General features: G+C 56.8%; 1 protein-coding gene across 1 annotated transcript; it reads left to right on the forward strand.

The window, feature by feature from the left end:
- Positions 1-738: 738 nt before the first annotated feature.
- On the forward strand, positions 739-13,190 carry SIK1 (salt inducible kinase 1). Its single transcript, XM_032175078.2, has 14 exons — positions 739-857; positions 1,640-1,809; positions 2,310-2,426; positions 5,751-5,814; positions 5,989-6,150; positions 6,315-6,439; positions 6,549-6,672; positions 7,225-7,448; positions 7,677-7,823; positions 8,205-8,330; positions 8,437-8,653; positions 9,131-9,412; positions 9,909-10,140; positions 10,583-13,190. Exons 2-14 carry the CDS (start codon positions 1,654-1,656, stop codon positions 10,956-10,958), a joined length of 2,352 nt encoding a protein of 783 aa, XP_032030969.1. The 5' UTR covers positions 739-857; positions 1,640-1,653; the 3' UTR covers positions 10,959-13,190.
- Positions 13,191-13,971: the final 781 nt, after the last annotated feature.

The following is a 13,971-nucleotide window of genomic DNA, read 5'->3' on the forward strand; positions in this document are numbered from 1 at the left end:
GACCGGCCACGCGGCGGGGGCTTCCAGAGCGGCGGGTCAGGCTTCCTTAGGTTTCAAGTTTCTAACTTGCTGAACATTTCAGATTTTAACAGCAAAAGCGGCTGACGTCCCCGCGGGCAAGCGGCCTCTTGGGGCCTGGAGCGCCCTGGGTGTGGCCCCGCGCCCTGCAGCGCCCCAGGGCCTCCGCGCCGCCAGCCCCACGCGCGAGCCCGCGAGGCCCCCGGGCCCCCGCACGTCCCAAGGCTCCGAGCCTGGACGAACGCGGCCCGCGTGGAGGGGCCGGCGACCCCTGACCGAGAGCCGTCCCCTCCTGGAGGGAGCGAGCACAAGGCGCCCGCGGGACCCAGCCTGAGTCCCCGCGCGTGGAGGGGCGGGCGCGCCCTCAGCGGTGGGGCCCGCAGTGCCCCCAGCGCCCGGAAGGGGGCGCCCGGCAGAGCGCAGGCGGGCGGGCCTCGGGCGGCGGGCGCCCCTGACGTCACCGGCCCGCGGTCGCCAGGGCAACGGCCTCATCCCGCGCGCGTCAGAGCCGCCAGTCTCTTGGCAACCGCCCGATCTCCCGCTCTCCCTCCGCCCCGCGCTCGGCCGCGCGTCGCTCTGGCGTCAAAGCGACGTCAATGGGCGGCCCCCGCCCGGGCGGCGGGGGCGGGGCAGGGGGCGGGGACTACGGGGGGCGGGCCGGGGCGGGCCGGGGCGGGGCCGGGCGCCGCGTGCGGCGGAGCGCGGCGGCTCTGGGCTGACATGCGGCGCGGCCCCGGAGGCAGCAGCAGCGGCCGCGGCAGCCGGAGCTGTAGGCACCCGAGCAGCGCGAGCGGCCGAGCAGGCGGCTTCCTGGCCTGGGCGCTCCGGGGGCGGCGGAGGTGAGGCGGCGGCAGCAGCGGACTCCGGGCGGGCGGAGGTGGCCGCCGTGGGGGCTCCGCGCGGGTGCCGGGCCGGGGCTCGGGGTTGCAGCCACCGCGCAGGGTTCGCGGGCGGGGTTGGCGGCCCCGCCGCCCTCGGGCTCCCCTTCTTGACGGGGGCCGGGGTAGGAGTGAGTCCGCGGGGCTCAGGGGCTGGGGAGCCGGGGGTCGGGTTGGAGCCGACCGCGGGCGGAGAGACCGGGTGTGGGGGGCGGGTCCGCGAGCACCGAGGTGCCTGGGATGTCGGGGGTGGGGACCGGACGGATCGCGGCCGGCGGGGGCCGGGTGTGGGAGCGGGCAGGGGGCGGTCCTGGGATCCGGATCGAGCCGACCTTGGGCGGCAGGGCCGGGTGTTGGAGCGGGTCCGCGCCCCGAGTGCTAAGGGGATCGGGAGTGGGGACGGAACCGGCAGCGGGCGGCGGGAGGCGAGTGTGGAAGCCCGGCTCAGGGGGTCCCGGGATCGGGACGGAACCGAACTCGGGCGGCAGGGGCGGGTATGGGAGCGGGTCTGCGCGCCCCGCGGGGCTGAAGAGGGTCTGGGGTCCGGGTGGAGCGGACCGCGGGCGGCGGGGGCGGGTCCACACCTCCCAAGGGGCTGGAGGGGCCCGTGGATAGAGTGGGGGCGACAGGCGTGGGAGCAGGTCCCTGCGTCCCGTGGGGACTGGGGGCTCCGCGGGCACGGATGGAGCCGACCGCGGGCGGCGGGGGCGCTGGTGGGCTCTGAGCTCTGTGCGGCCCCGCAGGTGCGCGCGGAGCCATGGTCATCATGTCGGAGTTCAGCGCGGACCTCGCGGGCCAGGGCCAGGGCCAGCAGAAGCCCCTCCGGGTGGGTTTTTACGACATCGAGCGGACCTTGGGCAAAGGCAACTTCGCGGTGGTGAAGCTGGCGCGGCATCGAGTCACCAAAACACAGGTGCGTGGGGGCGGCGGGACCCAGCCGGCGGGGCCTCCCCACTGGGCCCGGGGCGACCCGACCTTTGGCGGGTGGACCCCATGCAGATTCAGTGCTCCAGGCTTGATTGTCGTGGTGGGTAAATAGTAACCGTTTTTAGTTCGGTTAAAAAAAAAAAAATGCTTTATATTATGTTGCTGCATAATTTGCACATATATTGGGAGAAAGCAGAGAGGATAATAGCAAAAAAAGGACCAACCTGAGATTGCAGTGGTTCATGGACTCAGAGCTAAGCCCTGTAAAGTGAGCCTGCAAATACTTAAGGCACTTACTTAACTCTGATTATTTTAAAATAACATTAGTGGTTACTTTGGTTATGTTTTCCCAACTTCTTGTGACCTTTTGGAGACAGAGTGTTGAGAAATTAACTTGCAAAAAATGAAATGTGTAAATTAGGTTGAGGGTTTTTTTCTTTTTTTAAAAAACCCACAAAATATCCTTTTTCTTTTTAAAATCTGTAGGTTGCAATAAAAATAATTGATAAAACACGATTAGATTCAAGCAATTTGGAGAAAATCTACCGTGAGGTTCAGCTGATGAAGCTTCTGAACCATCCACACATCATAAAGCTTTACCAGGTAAGGGGTCAGCTTGCCCTTCTCTGCTAATCCTGGCAAATGTGTTATATTTTATTTCCAGCAGTGTAAGTCTGCAATTTCTAAAAGTGGCTTCCCTTTTGGGGAGTGTGTGGAAGTTGGGCATTTGGTTGTATAAGGTAAATAGATTGATTTTTATAGGCTGTGCAGATATATTTACAATTATTTTATTGCTTTTGGATCATAATTGAGATTTGCTTCATTAGAATTTTATTTAGTATCCTAACCTGATCCAGTTTTAAATGTGTAGAGGTCTGTTGTAAATTTGCTTTACTGTGAAAACAAACTCATCTGTAGGTATTGCCACAGGTCACGCATTTAGTATAAAAGGACAAATTTGAGTGAAACTGGAAACTTCCACCTTTGCAGATAATTATTAAGCTTTAAAGCCAGCTGCTCTCACCGGTTTTCATTAGTTTATTTTTGCAAGGACAGTAGGTGTGCATTTGTTTTCCCTATTTAAACTCTTCCATGAAAAACGGAGAGATGAAAATACTTTTCCATAGTAAGAGCAAAGAGCTTGTCATTTAATCCACGCTAGGAACATGCCTTGCCCTGTCCATCTGTTGGTTTATTTTGTGACTTAATTTTTGTTCTCATGTTGGAATTAATAAATTATATCATCAGGAAATAAGTACTAATTTAATTAGAACAGCACAGCAATCATTTACACCTCCCTAATGATAAATGACCACTTTTGCAAGGTGAAATCAAGTCTCCCTGCAGAAGAAGTTCTTTGCAGGTGCTATTTCATCCATTTGTGTTGGGTTGAAGTTCCTTGTAATGATTCGTATGAAATGGAATGTGAGATGACTCTGGGATGTTGTTGTGTGTGTTTGTGCAATTAGGACAGCTCAGTGTACAGTGTGGTAGGAGAGAGAATTATGATTTGAAATTATCCCCCAAAAGCCTCTGCACTACATTGAAAATAAAACTAGCAGTATTGGTGGAACTTGTGTTCACCGTGACGACCGTTTGCTCAGTGTCTTTAAGCACAGAATTCATGCCGTGTGCGCCTGGTTTGTGTTTTGTTTCTGTTGTCATTTTTAAGTTGTGTGCTCCATGGCCACTGGTGTACTGCCTGTGCAGCGTGCCCGGCCCATTTCCTCAGGAGTGGGCTGAGCTGGTTTTGTTTTTGACTTTGCTCAAGGGCTGAACCCTAATGGTAGTACCTTCCTTTTCTTCCTATTCTTCTCCTTTGCCCATTGTGTGGAATTAGCTCCCTTAAAGAAACAAATTGCCCACGTGATTGGTGCTGGAGGTCTTTTCTGGAGGTGCATTTTCTTACTGCTGCTGTATGTGATTCTTAACTGTTTGGAGATGATAGAATTCAGTGGTGTAACTGACTTTTATTCCTCTGGTTTTGACGCTAGTGTCTAATTTTCTTTCTTTCTTCCTTTTTTTTTTTTTTTTTTTTGAGACGAAGTCTCTGTCCGTCACCCAGGCTGGAGTGCAGTGGCGCGATTTCTGCTCACTGCAACTGCCGCCTCCTGGGTTCACGCCATTCTCCTGCCTCAGCCTCCTGAGTAGCTGGGACTACAGTCGCCCGCCACCACACCCAGCTAATTTTTTGTATTTTTAGTAGAGACGGGGTTTCACCATTTTAGCCAGGATAGTCTGGATCTCCTGACCTTGTGATCTGCCTGCCTCGGCCTCCCAAAGTGCTGCGATTACAAGCGTGAGCCACCGCGCCCAGCCACTAGTGTCTAATTTTCATTCGGCTGGCCGGGGCCCCAGAACCCTGCTGAGACACTTCCCTCTTTTTTTCAAGTTTTCAAAAAGTTCAAACACTTTGACTTTTAATTCTTTTCCTCCTCCTCCCTTTCTTCAGTTGGGGATGGGTAAGCAGTGGTCTTAGAGTTATTGTACCACACACAGGGGCGGGGCAGTTAAATTTCTTGCCAAACTGCTAGAATTCATAGAACACTTTTCTTACCAGACTTATAACTCAAAGCAGCAATCTTTGAAGCTTTTTTTTTTTTTGAGATGGAGTCTCACTGTCGCCCAGGCTGAAGTGCAGTGGCGCAATCGATCTTGGCTCACTGCAACCTCCACCTCCTGGGTTCAAGTGATTCTCCTACCTCAGCCTCCCAAGTAGTTGGGACTACAGGCACGCGCCACCACGCCCGGCTAATTTTTGTATTTTTAGTAGAGATGGGGTTTCACCATGTTGGCCAGGCTGGTCTCGAACTCCTAACCTCAAGTGATCAGCCTGGGTGATCCCAAAGTGCTGGGATTACAAGCATGAGCCACCGCCTCCAGCACAAAGCAATAACTGTATATTTTGAACCCAAAGAAATCTTTTTTCATAAGAATATATTGTCTTATCCTTTCCAAAATTTTTGAGTATTCACAGACATAAGTTATATTTTTAAATATCTTTTTAAGTAAAATAAAGTTATTGATTAGTGAGCGAACTTCAAAGGACTATATTGGCACGGCTGTTGTGTGGCTACATGCTGAGTGATGGGCTACATGCTGAGTGAATGGCTACATGCTGAGTGAATGAGACTGGGTTCCCACAGCCTCATTCATCCTGTCAATCAAGCGAGTGGGAATAGGGTGTGCGTTCTCTATTACTCAGGTACCTCTGATCGTTGGCTGAAATCATCTGTTGCCTACTAGGCTTCTATAAAGCCCAGCAGACTTCCAGCGATCTCCTCCTCTGTAGCTTTCAGAATACTCTCCTTTTTTGAGATGGGAGTCCCGCTCTGTCGCCCAAGTTGGAGTGCAGTGGTGCGATCTCAGCTCACTGCAACCTCTGCTTCCCGGGTTCAAACGATCCTCTTGCCTCAGCCTCCTGAGTAGCTGGGATTACAGGCGCCCACCACCTCACCTAGCTAGTTTTTGTATTTTTTGTAGAGATGGGGTCTTGCCATGTTGACCAGGCTGGTCTCAAACTCGACCGATTCTCCTGCCTTGGCCTCCCAAAGTGCTAGGATTACAGGTGTGAGCCACCATGCCCCGGCCTAAGCATCCTCAAATTGTATGTGAGGTGCCTTGAATTAAGTATGACCACAGAGGGGAATTCTAATATATTTAGACCTTTTGTGAGAGCAAAGGTGTATCAGGATAGGCAAGTCAGTGAGGAATTCATCTCTAATTTTTTAAAGCTGTCTTTGTGAGTAGGAATCTCCTGTATTTTTTTTTTTATTATTTGAGAAATTTTTCTTTTTCTTTGCGTTTTTAAATGATGAATGCCTTTGTCCTAGAGAAGTTAGAAATTTCTCGGGGTTCTGGTGGATGGTTTGTAGCACTGCCTTGTGCCTTTTTTGTGCAGTTAAATGTCAGGTCTTTCTTTTTTAGGTTATGGAAACAAAAGATATGCTTTACATCGTCACTGAATTTGCGAAAAATGGAGAAATGTTTGGTAAGCCACACTCATTGTCAATATGTGTTGAAAACCAATGGCACGAACGTGTCTGGATTTGCGCAGCCATTGTTTGGGCCACACATCCCAGGACCCCGCGGTGTTCTCCAGGGCTCCCTGGGTGGTGGACAGGCTTTGCCCTGGGGGCTGTAGCTTTGTTTTGTGGCTCCTCAGATTATTTGACTTCCAACGGGCACCTGAGTGAGAACGAGGCACGGACGAAGTTCTGGCAAATCCTGTCAGCCGTGGAGTACTGTCACGACCATCACATCGTCCACCGGGACCTCAAGACCGAGAACCTCCTGCTGGATGGCAACATGGACATCAAGCTGGCAGGCACGGAGGCCCCGGGGTGGGAGCAGGGACATCAGGCTGGCAGGCACGGAGGCCCCGGGGTGGGAGTGTGCCCGCGAACAGCCCCGGCTTCCCGGAACGTGCCGAAACCACAGCCCCTTGCCATTTGCCGTTTAACCTCATCCATCTGTTTCTTTGCCTCTCAGATTTTGGATTTGGGAATTTCTACAAGTCAGGAGAGCCTCTGTCCACGTGGTGTGGGAGCCCCCCGTATGCCGCCCCGGAAGTCTTTGAGGGGAAGGAGTATGAAGGCCCCCAGCTGGACATCTGGGTAGGAGCCACGTGTGCGCAGACCCCCTTCCCGAGGCCGCGTTCCCCGAGGGCGCTGTATTCCCGGGGGCGCTGCCGTGGCGCTGACGTGGCTCCGTGGTCCTCAACAGAGCCTGGGCGTGGTGCTGTATGTCCTGGTCTGCGGTTCTCTCCCCTTCGATGGGCCTAACCTGCCGACGCTGAGACAGCGGGTGCTGGAGGGCCGCTTCCGCATCCCCTTCTTCATGTCTCAAGGTGAGTCTCGTGGTCTCGCCTGGGCAGGGGCCTGTGTCTCCTGCAGCCCCTTCGCGGCTGGCTTCGGAGTCCTTGTTGAGTCTGGGAATCAGGCCCAGGTTACTGTGGGCTGCGGGAGAAACCCAGCCCATGGATGCCTTCTCAGTGCCCTATTTCTAGGGTGGACGGGTGCCCTTGCTGCACAGGCTTGTGCCTCGCGCCTGCCGTCCCCGCCCAGTACCCGCACCCAGGGTGCCGGCATCATCCCTGAGTCCAACCCACTGGCTGTGGCTCACCCAGTTTTTCTGTGTCATAAAGATGCCTGTCCACCTGGTGCTCAGGCGTGGGGCACGGCAGAAGGGTGAACCTAAGTGGTTCTCTGTGTGGTGGACACAAAGTGTGGCGGCCCCCAGGGTCTGGATCCCTGGCTGATGGCTCCCCTTGGGTGGCAGGACTGAGCTGATGGCCCGGCCCCTGCTCCTGGCCCCTGGTGTGTCAAACCACGTGGGGCGGTGGGTGTGAGCGCAGGCGAGGTCCCGGCCGCCCAGGCTCAGCCTCCTGGCCCCTCCACAGACTGTGAGAGCCTGATCCGCCGTATGCTGGTGGTGGACCCCACCAGGCGCATCACCATTGCCCAGATCCGGCAGCACCGGTGGATGCGGGCTGAGCCCTGCTTGCCAGGACCCGCCTGCCCCACCTTCTCCGCGCACAGCTACAGCTCCAACCTGGGCGACTACGATGAGCAGGTGCTGGGTATCATGCAGAGCCTGGGCATTGACCGGCAGAGGACGGTGGAGGTGAGCCTGGCCACACTCGCCCTGGCCTCACCCGCAGGGGCTGGGCAGCTGTCTCAAGGGAAGCAGGCACTCACCAGCCGAGTTAAAACGGGAGCACAGGCTAATTTAGGGGCCGGCTTGTCCACCCCACTAAAGGATATTCTCAGTCATCCAAGAATAACCTGGGAGCGGGTGGGCCCTGGGGCTCCCCGCCGCCCCCATGCTGATCTCTGCTCCTCTTGTTCCCAGTCACTGCAAAACAGCAGCTATAACCACTTTGCTGCCATTTATTACCTCCTCCTCGAGCGGCTCAAGGAGTATCGGAATGCCCAGTGTGCCCGCCCTGGGCCTGCCAGGCAGCCGCGGCCTCGAAGCTCGGACCTCAGCGGTTTGGAGGTGAGGGGGAGGAATCTCCTCCCGGGCCCCAGGCTCCCTCCCCTGTCAGGCACCGGCTTGGAGGGCGGTTCCTTGCGTGGGCAGCGGGTCCCAGGCTGCATGGGGAAGGGGGTGCCAGCTGCTGGGGGCTGGACTCTGCCCAGAGGCCACTTGTCCCTGACTCATCCCCGGGGCCGGCCTGTCACGCCGCCTTCTGGCAGCACAGCACCAGCGCATGGTCCTGAGCCCAGCCTGGCCAGCCAGTGTCCTTCCGTCAGCTGTCATGCCCACCAGCGAGGCAGCTTGCCCTCCAGACAGAAGCCAGCTTGTTTCTTCTCTCGATGGTGCTGGTGGTCCCGGAGTCGCTCCCCTGATGGCCTCTTTCCCGTCTGCCGGCCCCAGGTGCCTCAGGAAGGTCTTTCCACCGACCCTTTCCGACCCGCCTTGCTGTGCCCACAGCCGCAGACCTTGGTGCAGTCCGTCCTGCAGGCCGAGATGGACTGTGAGCTCCAGAGCTCACTGCAGTGGGTGAGTGCCCGCAGCGGGTGTGGAGAGGGCTCGCCTCAGCCCAGCCCCGGTGCACCCGGGTCACCTGGAGCCCAAGAAGTCACTGGCTTGTGTCTCTCCAACGCAGCCCTTGTTCTTCCCGGTGGATGCCAGCTGCAGCGGAGTATTCCGGCCCCGGCCCGTGTCCCCTAGCAGCCTGCTGGACACAGCCATCAGCGAGGAGGCCAGGCAGGGGCCGGGCCTAGAGGAGGAGCAGGACACGCTGGAGTCCCTGCCCAGCAGCACGGGCCGGAGGCACACCCTGGCCGAGGTCTCCACCCACCTCTCCCCACTCACCGCTCCATGTAAGTGTCCCTGGGGGCCCAGGAGGACACCGATGGATAGGCTTATAGTTGACGTGAGGGTGGGCTAGTTTAGAATGGACGTTTTGCCCGGCAGCCTCTCAGGTTGGATTTCTCAGGATTTGCCATTTATTTTAATCCCTGAGACCACACAGTTGATGTTTAGAGGCTGCCCTGCATGTGGTCGTTCTAGTGGAGGTTACAGCATGGGGTTTGGCCTCCAGCAGGGTCCTCCCCAGGCCGCCCCTGGGTGCTGGGAGGGCAGCCCCTCGGCCTGAGGTCCACTGTGACCTGCCCCTGCAGCTGCACCGTGATGGCGGTTGCCTTTGGGGCTCCCTGGGCTCTGGTGGCATCGAGCCCTCTTCCCACCAGGTTGAGGGCAGGGATGGGGAGGCCAGCGCAGCCGTGTGTGCCCAGCAGTGGCCAGGGGAGCCTGTTCCTCTGCACTGCAGCAGCAAAAGCACCGTCCTCCCCCCACAGGTATAGTCGTCTCCCCCTCCGCCACGGTGAGTCCTGCAGAGGGAACCAGCTCGGACAGTTGTCTGACCTTCTCTGCGAGCAAAAGCCCTGCGGGGCTCCGTGGCACCCCGGCCACTCAGGGGCTGTTGGGCGCCTGCTCCCCGGTCAGGCTGGCCTCACCCTTCCTGGGGTCGCAGTCCGCCACCCCAGTGCTGCAGGCTCAGGGGGGCTTGGGAGGAGCTGTTCTGCTCCCTGTCAGCTTCCAGGAGGGACGGCGGGCGTCGGACACCTCACTGACTCAAGGTGAGCCACGCTCCTCCCACACTTACCTCCACCTTCCCCAGGGGATCATGTGTGTCTTTGGAAGTACGTGACTTTGTCCGTGATGGCAGATGGCACCCCCTGTTCTCCACCGGGCCTGGGTGGGACCCTCAGTGCTCTGGGCAGGCTGAGGTGCTCAGTGCTCTGGTGGCTTGGGGGGTCACGGCCTGCTGGGATAGACATACGTGGGTCCCTGAGCACGTGGCCTCCGTGGCTGGTTCTGAAAGCAGAGGAGACGACTCTCTCCTGGGCAGCACCTCCGACTTGGAGGAGGCATGGGGTCAGGGAAGGGCCCTGGCTGCTGGCTGCCTCCACGCCACCCCGGGGCTTGGGTGCCAGACTCCTGTCCAGACATGCTTGTGTCACCCGTCCTTTCCTTACCCCCCACCTGAGGCTTGGAAACCCCCTAGGCCAAGGGCCGTGGATGCTGGGCTGAGAGCCAGGTGGCCGTTGACCTACTGATTCATTCTCCCTGCAGGGCTGAAGGCCTTTCGGCAGCAGCTGAGGAAGACCACGCGGACCAAAGGGTTTCTGGGACTGAACAAAATCAAGGGGCTGGCTCGCCAGGTGTGCCAGGCCCCCGCCAATCGGGCCAGCAGGGGCGGCCTGAGCCCCTTCCACGCCCCTGCACAGAGCCCAGGCCTGCATGGCGGCGCAGCCGGCAGCCGGGAGGGCTGGAGCCTGCTGGAGGAGGTGCTAGAGCAGCAGAGGTAGGGCCTGCCCCCGCCCTGGGACCCCGGGTGGGCACATGGCAGGTTGTCTCCTCGAGGAACCTCATCTGCTAGGTGGTGCCCTCCTCTCTGTAGCCCAGTGCACACCCCGCTCCCAGCCAGGGAGATGTGTGGGGCATAGGTCCTAGGTGCTGAGCCGTGGGGGTGCAGCAGGCGGGAGTGTCCTTTAAAGTCCCTGGGTGGGTGAGGGTGGCGGGGAGCGAGAGCGCCTTGTGGCCGCATCTCTGAGCTGCTGAGAAACCAGGTGGAGAATGAAAAGTGGGGCGCGATTGAAAGGTGGGGCGCGGTCAGGGATCAGCCATGCACCTGCCCTCGGCAGCTGCAGCTGGCAGCTCCACGGGCGGGCCCTGCCACACAGGCACTTGGAAACCTGAGAACCCTGTGAGCTGGCGCAGTGACCACCCGTCCTCTGTTCCCACAGGCTGCTCCAGTTACAGCACCACCCGGCCGCTGCACCTGGCTGCTCACAGGCCCCCCAGCCGGCCCCTGCCCCATTTGTGATCGCCCCCTGTGATGGCCCTGGGGCTGCCCCGCTCCCCAGCACCCTCCTCATGTCGGGGCTCCCATTGCTGCCGCCCCCACTCCTGCAGACTGGCGTCTCCCCGGTGGCCTCGGCGGCACAGCTCCTGGACACACACCTGCACATTGGCGCCAGCCCCACCACCCTCCCCGCTGTGCCCTCACCACGCCTGGCCAGGCTGGCCCCAGGTTGTGAGCCCCTGGGGCTACTGCAGGGGGACTGTGAGATGGAGGACCTGACGGCCTGTCCCCTAGGCACCTTTGTCCTGGTGCAGTGAGGGCAGCCCTGCATCCTGGCGCGGACACTGACTCTTACAGCAATAACTTCAGAGTAGTGAGGACGTCTGGACTCAAAGCCAAGAACTTTCTAGAAGTGAAATAAGCAATACGTTAGGTGTTTTGGCTTTTTAGTTTATTTTTGTTTTATTTTTTTCTTGCACTGAGTGACCTCAACTTTGAGTAGGGACTGGAAACTTTAGGAAGAAAGATAATTGAGGGGTGTGTCTGGGGGCGGGGGCAGGAGGGGAGCGGGTGGAGGGAACACATCTGCAGTGCCGTGGTGCGGGGATCTCGGCCCCTCTCTCTGAGTTCGTCGTGGTTGAGATGATTACCTCGGACGTCCACGGAAACGAGCAGGCACATCGTCGTCCGCTTGTGTGTGTGTGTGTGTGTGTGTGTGCGCGCGCGCGCGCGTGTGCGTTGATTACTATCCATTTCTTCAGTCAACACTCTCCACCTCCTGAATTATGCTTTAATGAAAACTGTGAACTTTCTGCTTCATGTATCAGTTTTAAAGCAGCTCTAAGTGGTCAGCCCAGGCAAAGATCATCTACAGATTCTAGGAATTCTCTCCCCTGAAATCAAAACCTGGAAGACATTTTTTTCTTATTTGAGATGAGAAGTTTCATCAACTGCTCAAGAATTAGTTTTCCAGGACTCTTCGGAGGAACCGCAGGAAGAACCTCAAAGAGGGCAGAGGTGACTTCAAAGTGCTGGGGACTCCGTCCTCAGGGTCACTTGGCCCTGAGCCCCTGGGTGCCCTTGCGGAAGCCCAGAAGCTTCTTCCTGCTGCACCTCCCGTTTCCGCTGCTGATGACGTTTATGCATTTCACGATGGGGTCCAACAAGAACACCTGACTTGGGTGAAGTTGTGCAATATTGGAGGCTGACTGCAGGGCTGGGCAGCTGGGAGACAGGCTCATGGCTCATGGCTCAGGGCCGTGCCTGCCCTGGGCCGGGAACCCCCTCCCCACCCCCACCTAGGTTCTTTGGCTTTTGTTCAAGGAAGGTAAAGTGAGAGGTTTAGATCAGTGTTTTTAAGTTTTTGTTCTTTTTTAAAGCAAATCCTGTACATGTATCTACACGGGAGACAGGTAGACACTACTTATTTGTTACATTTTGTGCTACACGTTTGTGTTCCAGGTTTAAGCTTCCCTCTTGTTGTTAAGAAGCGTCCCTGTCAGCACAGGTGTGCATTGAGGAAGGGGCCCCGGGGCCTTCCCTCCCTCAGCACTGGGGTGGAGGCAGCAGGAAGGGGCGGCCCTTACCTGGCAGGTCCCGGCGCACCTCTGGCAGGTGGACTCCGTGGGGCTCCACCAGCCAGAAGCCTCTGGAAGGCAACAAAGGCAATGCTGCTCCCTGAGTCCAGTCCCCGCCCCCAAACCCAGCCCAGGTGCCTTCAGCTACTTCGGCTTCTTATGGCCTGCAGTGTTAAACAGAGGCATCGAGAAAGGGGAAAGGCGGGTATTTTTAAAAGCCAAAGATTGACCCAGTTACTTGAGGGTAGGGAGGCGGGCCCAGTGCAGGAGGCTGCATCCCTGGCCTGCTGGTGCCCACCGGGGGCTGCGCCTGTGCTGTGCTGCAGGGAAGCTGGCTGCCCCCATTCCTGCTGCTGCTGCTGCTGCTGCTGCTCTATGGCTGTTTCAAAGACTGGGCGAAAGGCTGTCCGGAGGGCAGACCAGGTGCCTTGCTGCAGAGAAAACACCAAAGTCTCCTGTTCGCTCATAAAGAAGTTTTTGGGATGGGAGAGAATCCAGACCATCTTGGGGCAGCCAGGCCCTTGCCTTCATTTTTACAGAGGTAGCACAATTGATTCCAACACAAAACCCCTTCCCCTTTTTAAAATGATTTCTGTTCTAATGCCATAGATCAAAGGCCTCAGAAACCATTGTGTGTTTCCTCTTTGAAGCAATGACAAGCACTTTACTTTCACGGTGGTTTTTGTTTTTTCTTATTGCTGTAGAACCTCTTTTGGAGGACGTTAAAGGCGTGTTTTTCTTTTTTTTTTAAGAGTGTGTGACGTGTGTTTTGTAGATTTCTTGACAGTGCTGTAATACAGACGGCAATGCAATAGCCTATTTAAAGACACTACGTGATCTGATTGAGATGTACATAGTTTTTTTTTTTACCATAACTGAATTATTTTATCTCTTATGTTAACATGAGAAATGTATGCCAAATGATTAGTTGATGTATGTTTTTTAATTTAATATTTAAATAAAATATTTGGAAGGAAAAGACCTTGACTTTTTCCCTTCCTCTCTCTCATCTCTCTGGGAGCTCTTTCCTTCCAAGCGGCTTCCCTGAGAGGCCACATCCTCCAGGCTTGTGGAAGTTTCAAATCTTAAAGAGGAGGGCACGGAGCCAGCTCCTGCATTCCACCTCACCGCAGGCAACTAATGGCCTTCCGTCTGCAGAGGACCCCTTCCCCTGCGGCAGCCACAGGTGGCCCCGTGGTCTGCCCCCTCCTCAGGACCCTTCCCCGGTGGCCGGGCTCAGTCACTGAAAGTCTCAGCACCGCCTGGGGCTGCCGGCACCATCCATCCTTATCCCATCCTCCGCCAGGTTCTCTTGAGTCTGGTTATAAATTAAGCAGTTGGAGAATCTCACAGCCAAACCATTTCCTGGTCTCTGAAAGGCTTCATCACCTTCCAGCGAGAGGGCACACACTGCTGCTTTATAAGAACAAAGGATTTGTTCATGTTGTCACCTGGTGGATATTTTGGTTAAAAAAAAGCTGTTCAACCTCTTCGCTCCCTTTAAGGTCGTCCTTACCAAAGTGGACTCCTTGTGTGCTGTTGGTGGGAGGGTCAAATGGCGCAGCCTTTATGGGACAGCAGTGTACCAGCTCCTCAAAGATTAGAACCACCACATGATCTGGCCGCTCCTCCTAATGGTATGTACCCTGAAGAACTGAAGGCAGGGTCCAGAGAGGTTGGTACACCCATATTCACAGCAGCACGATAACAGCCATACTAGGAAGCAGCCTGAGGGGCCGTCAGCCGATGAAGG

The sequence above is a fragment of the Hylobates moloch genome, unplaced genomic scaffold, assembly GCF_009828535.3.
Source record: "Hylobates moloch isolate HMO894 unplaced genomic scaffold, HMol_V3 SCAFFOLD_14, whole genome shotgun sequence".
Classification (NCBI taxonomy): domain Eukaryota; kingdom Metazoa; phylum Chordata; class Mammalia; order Primates; family Hylobatidae; genus Hylobates; species Hylobates moloch.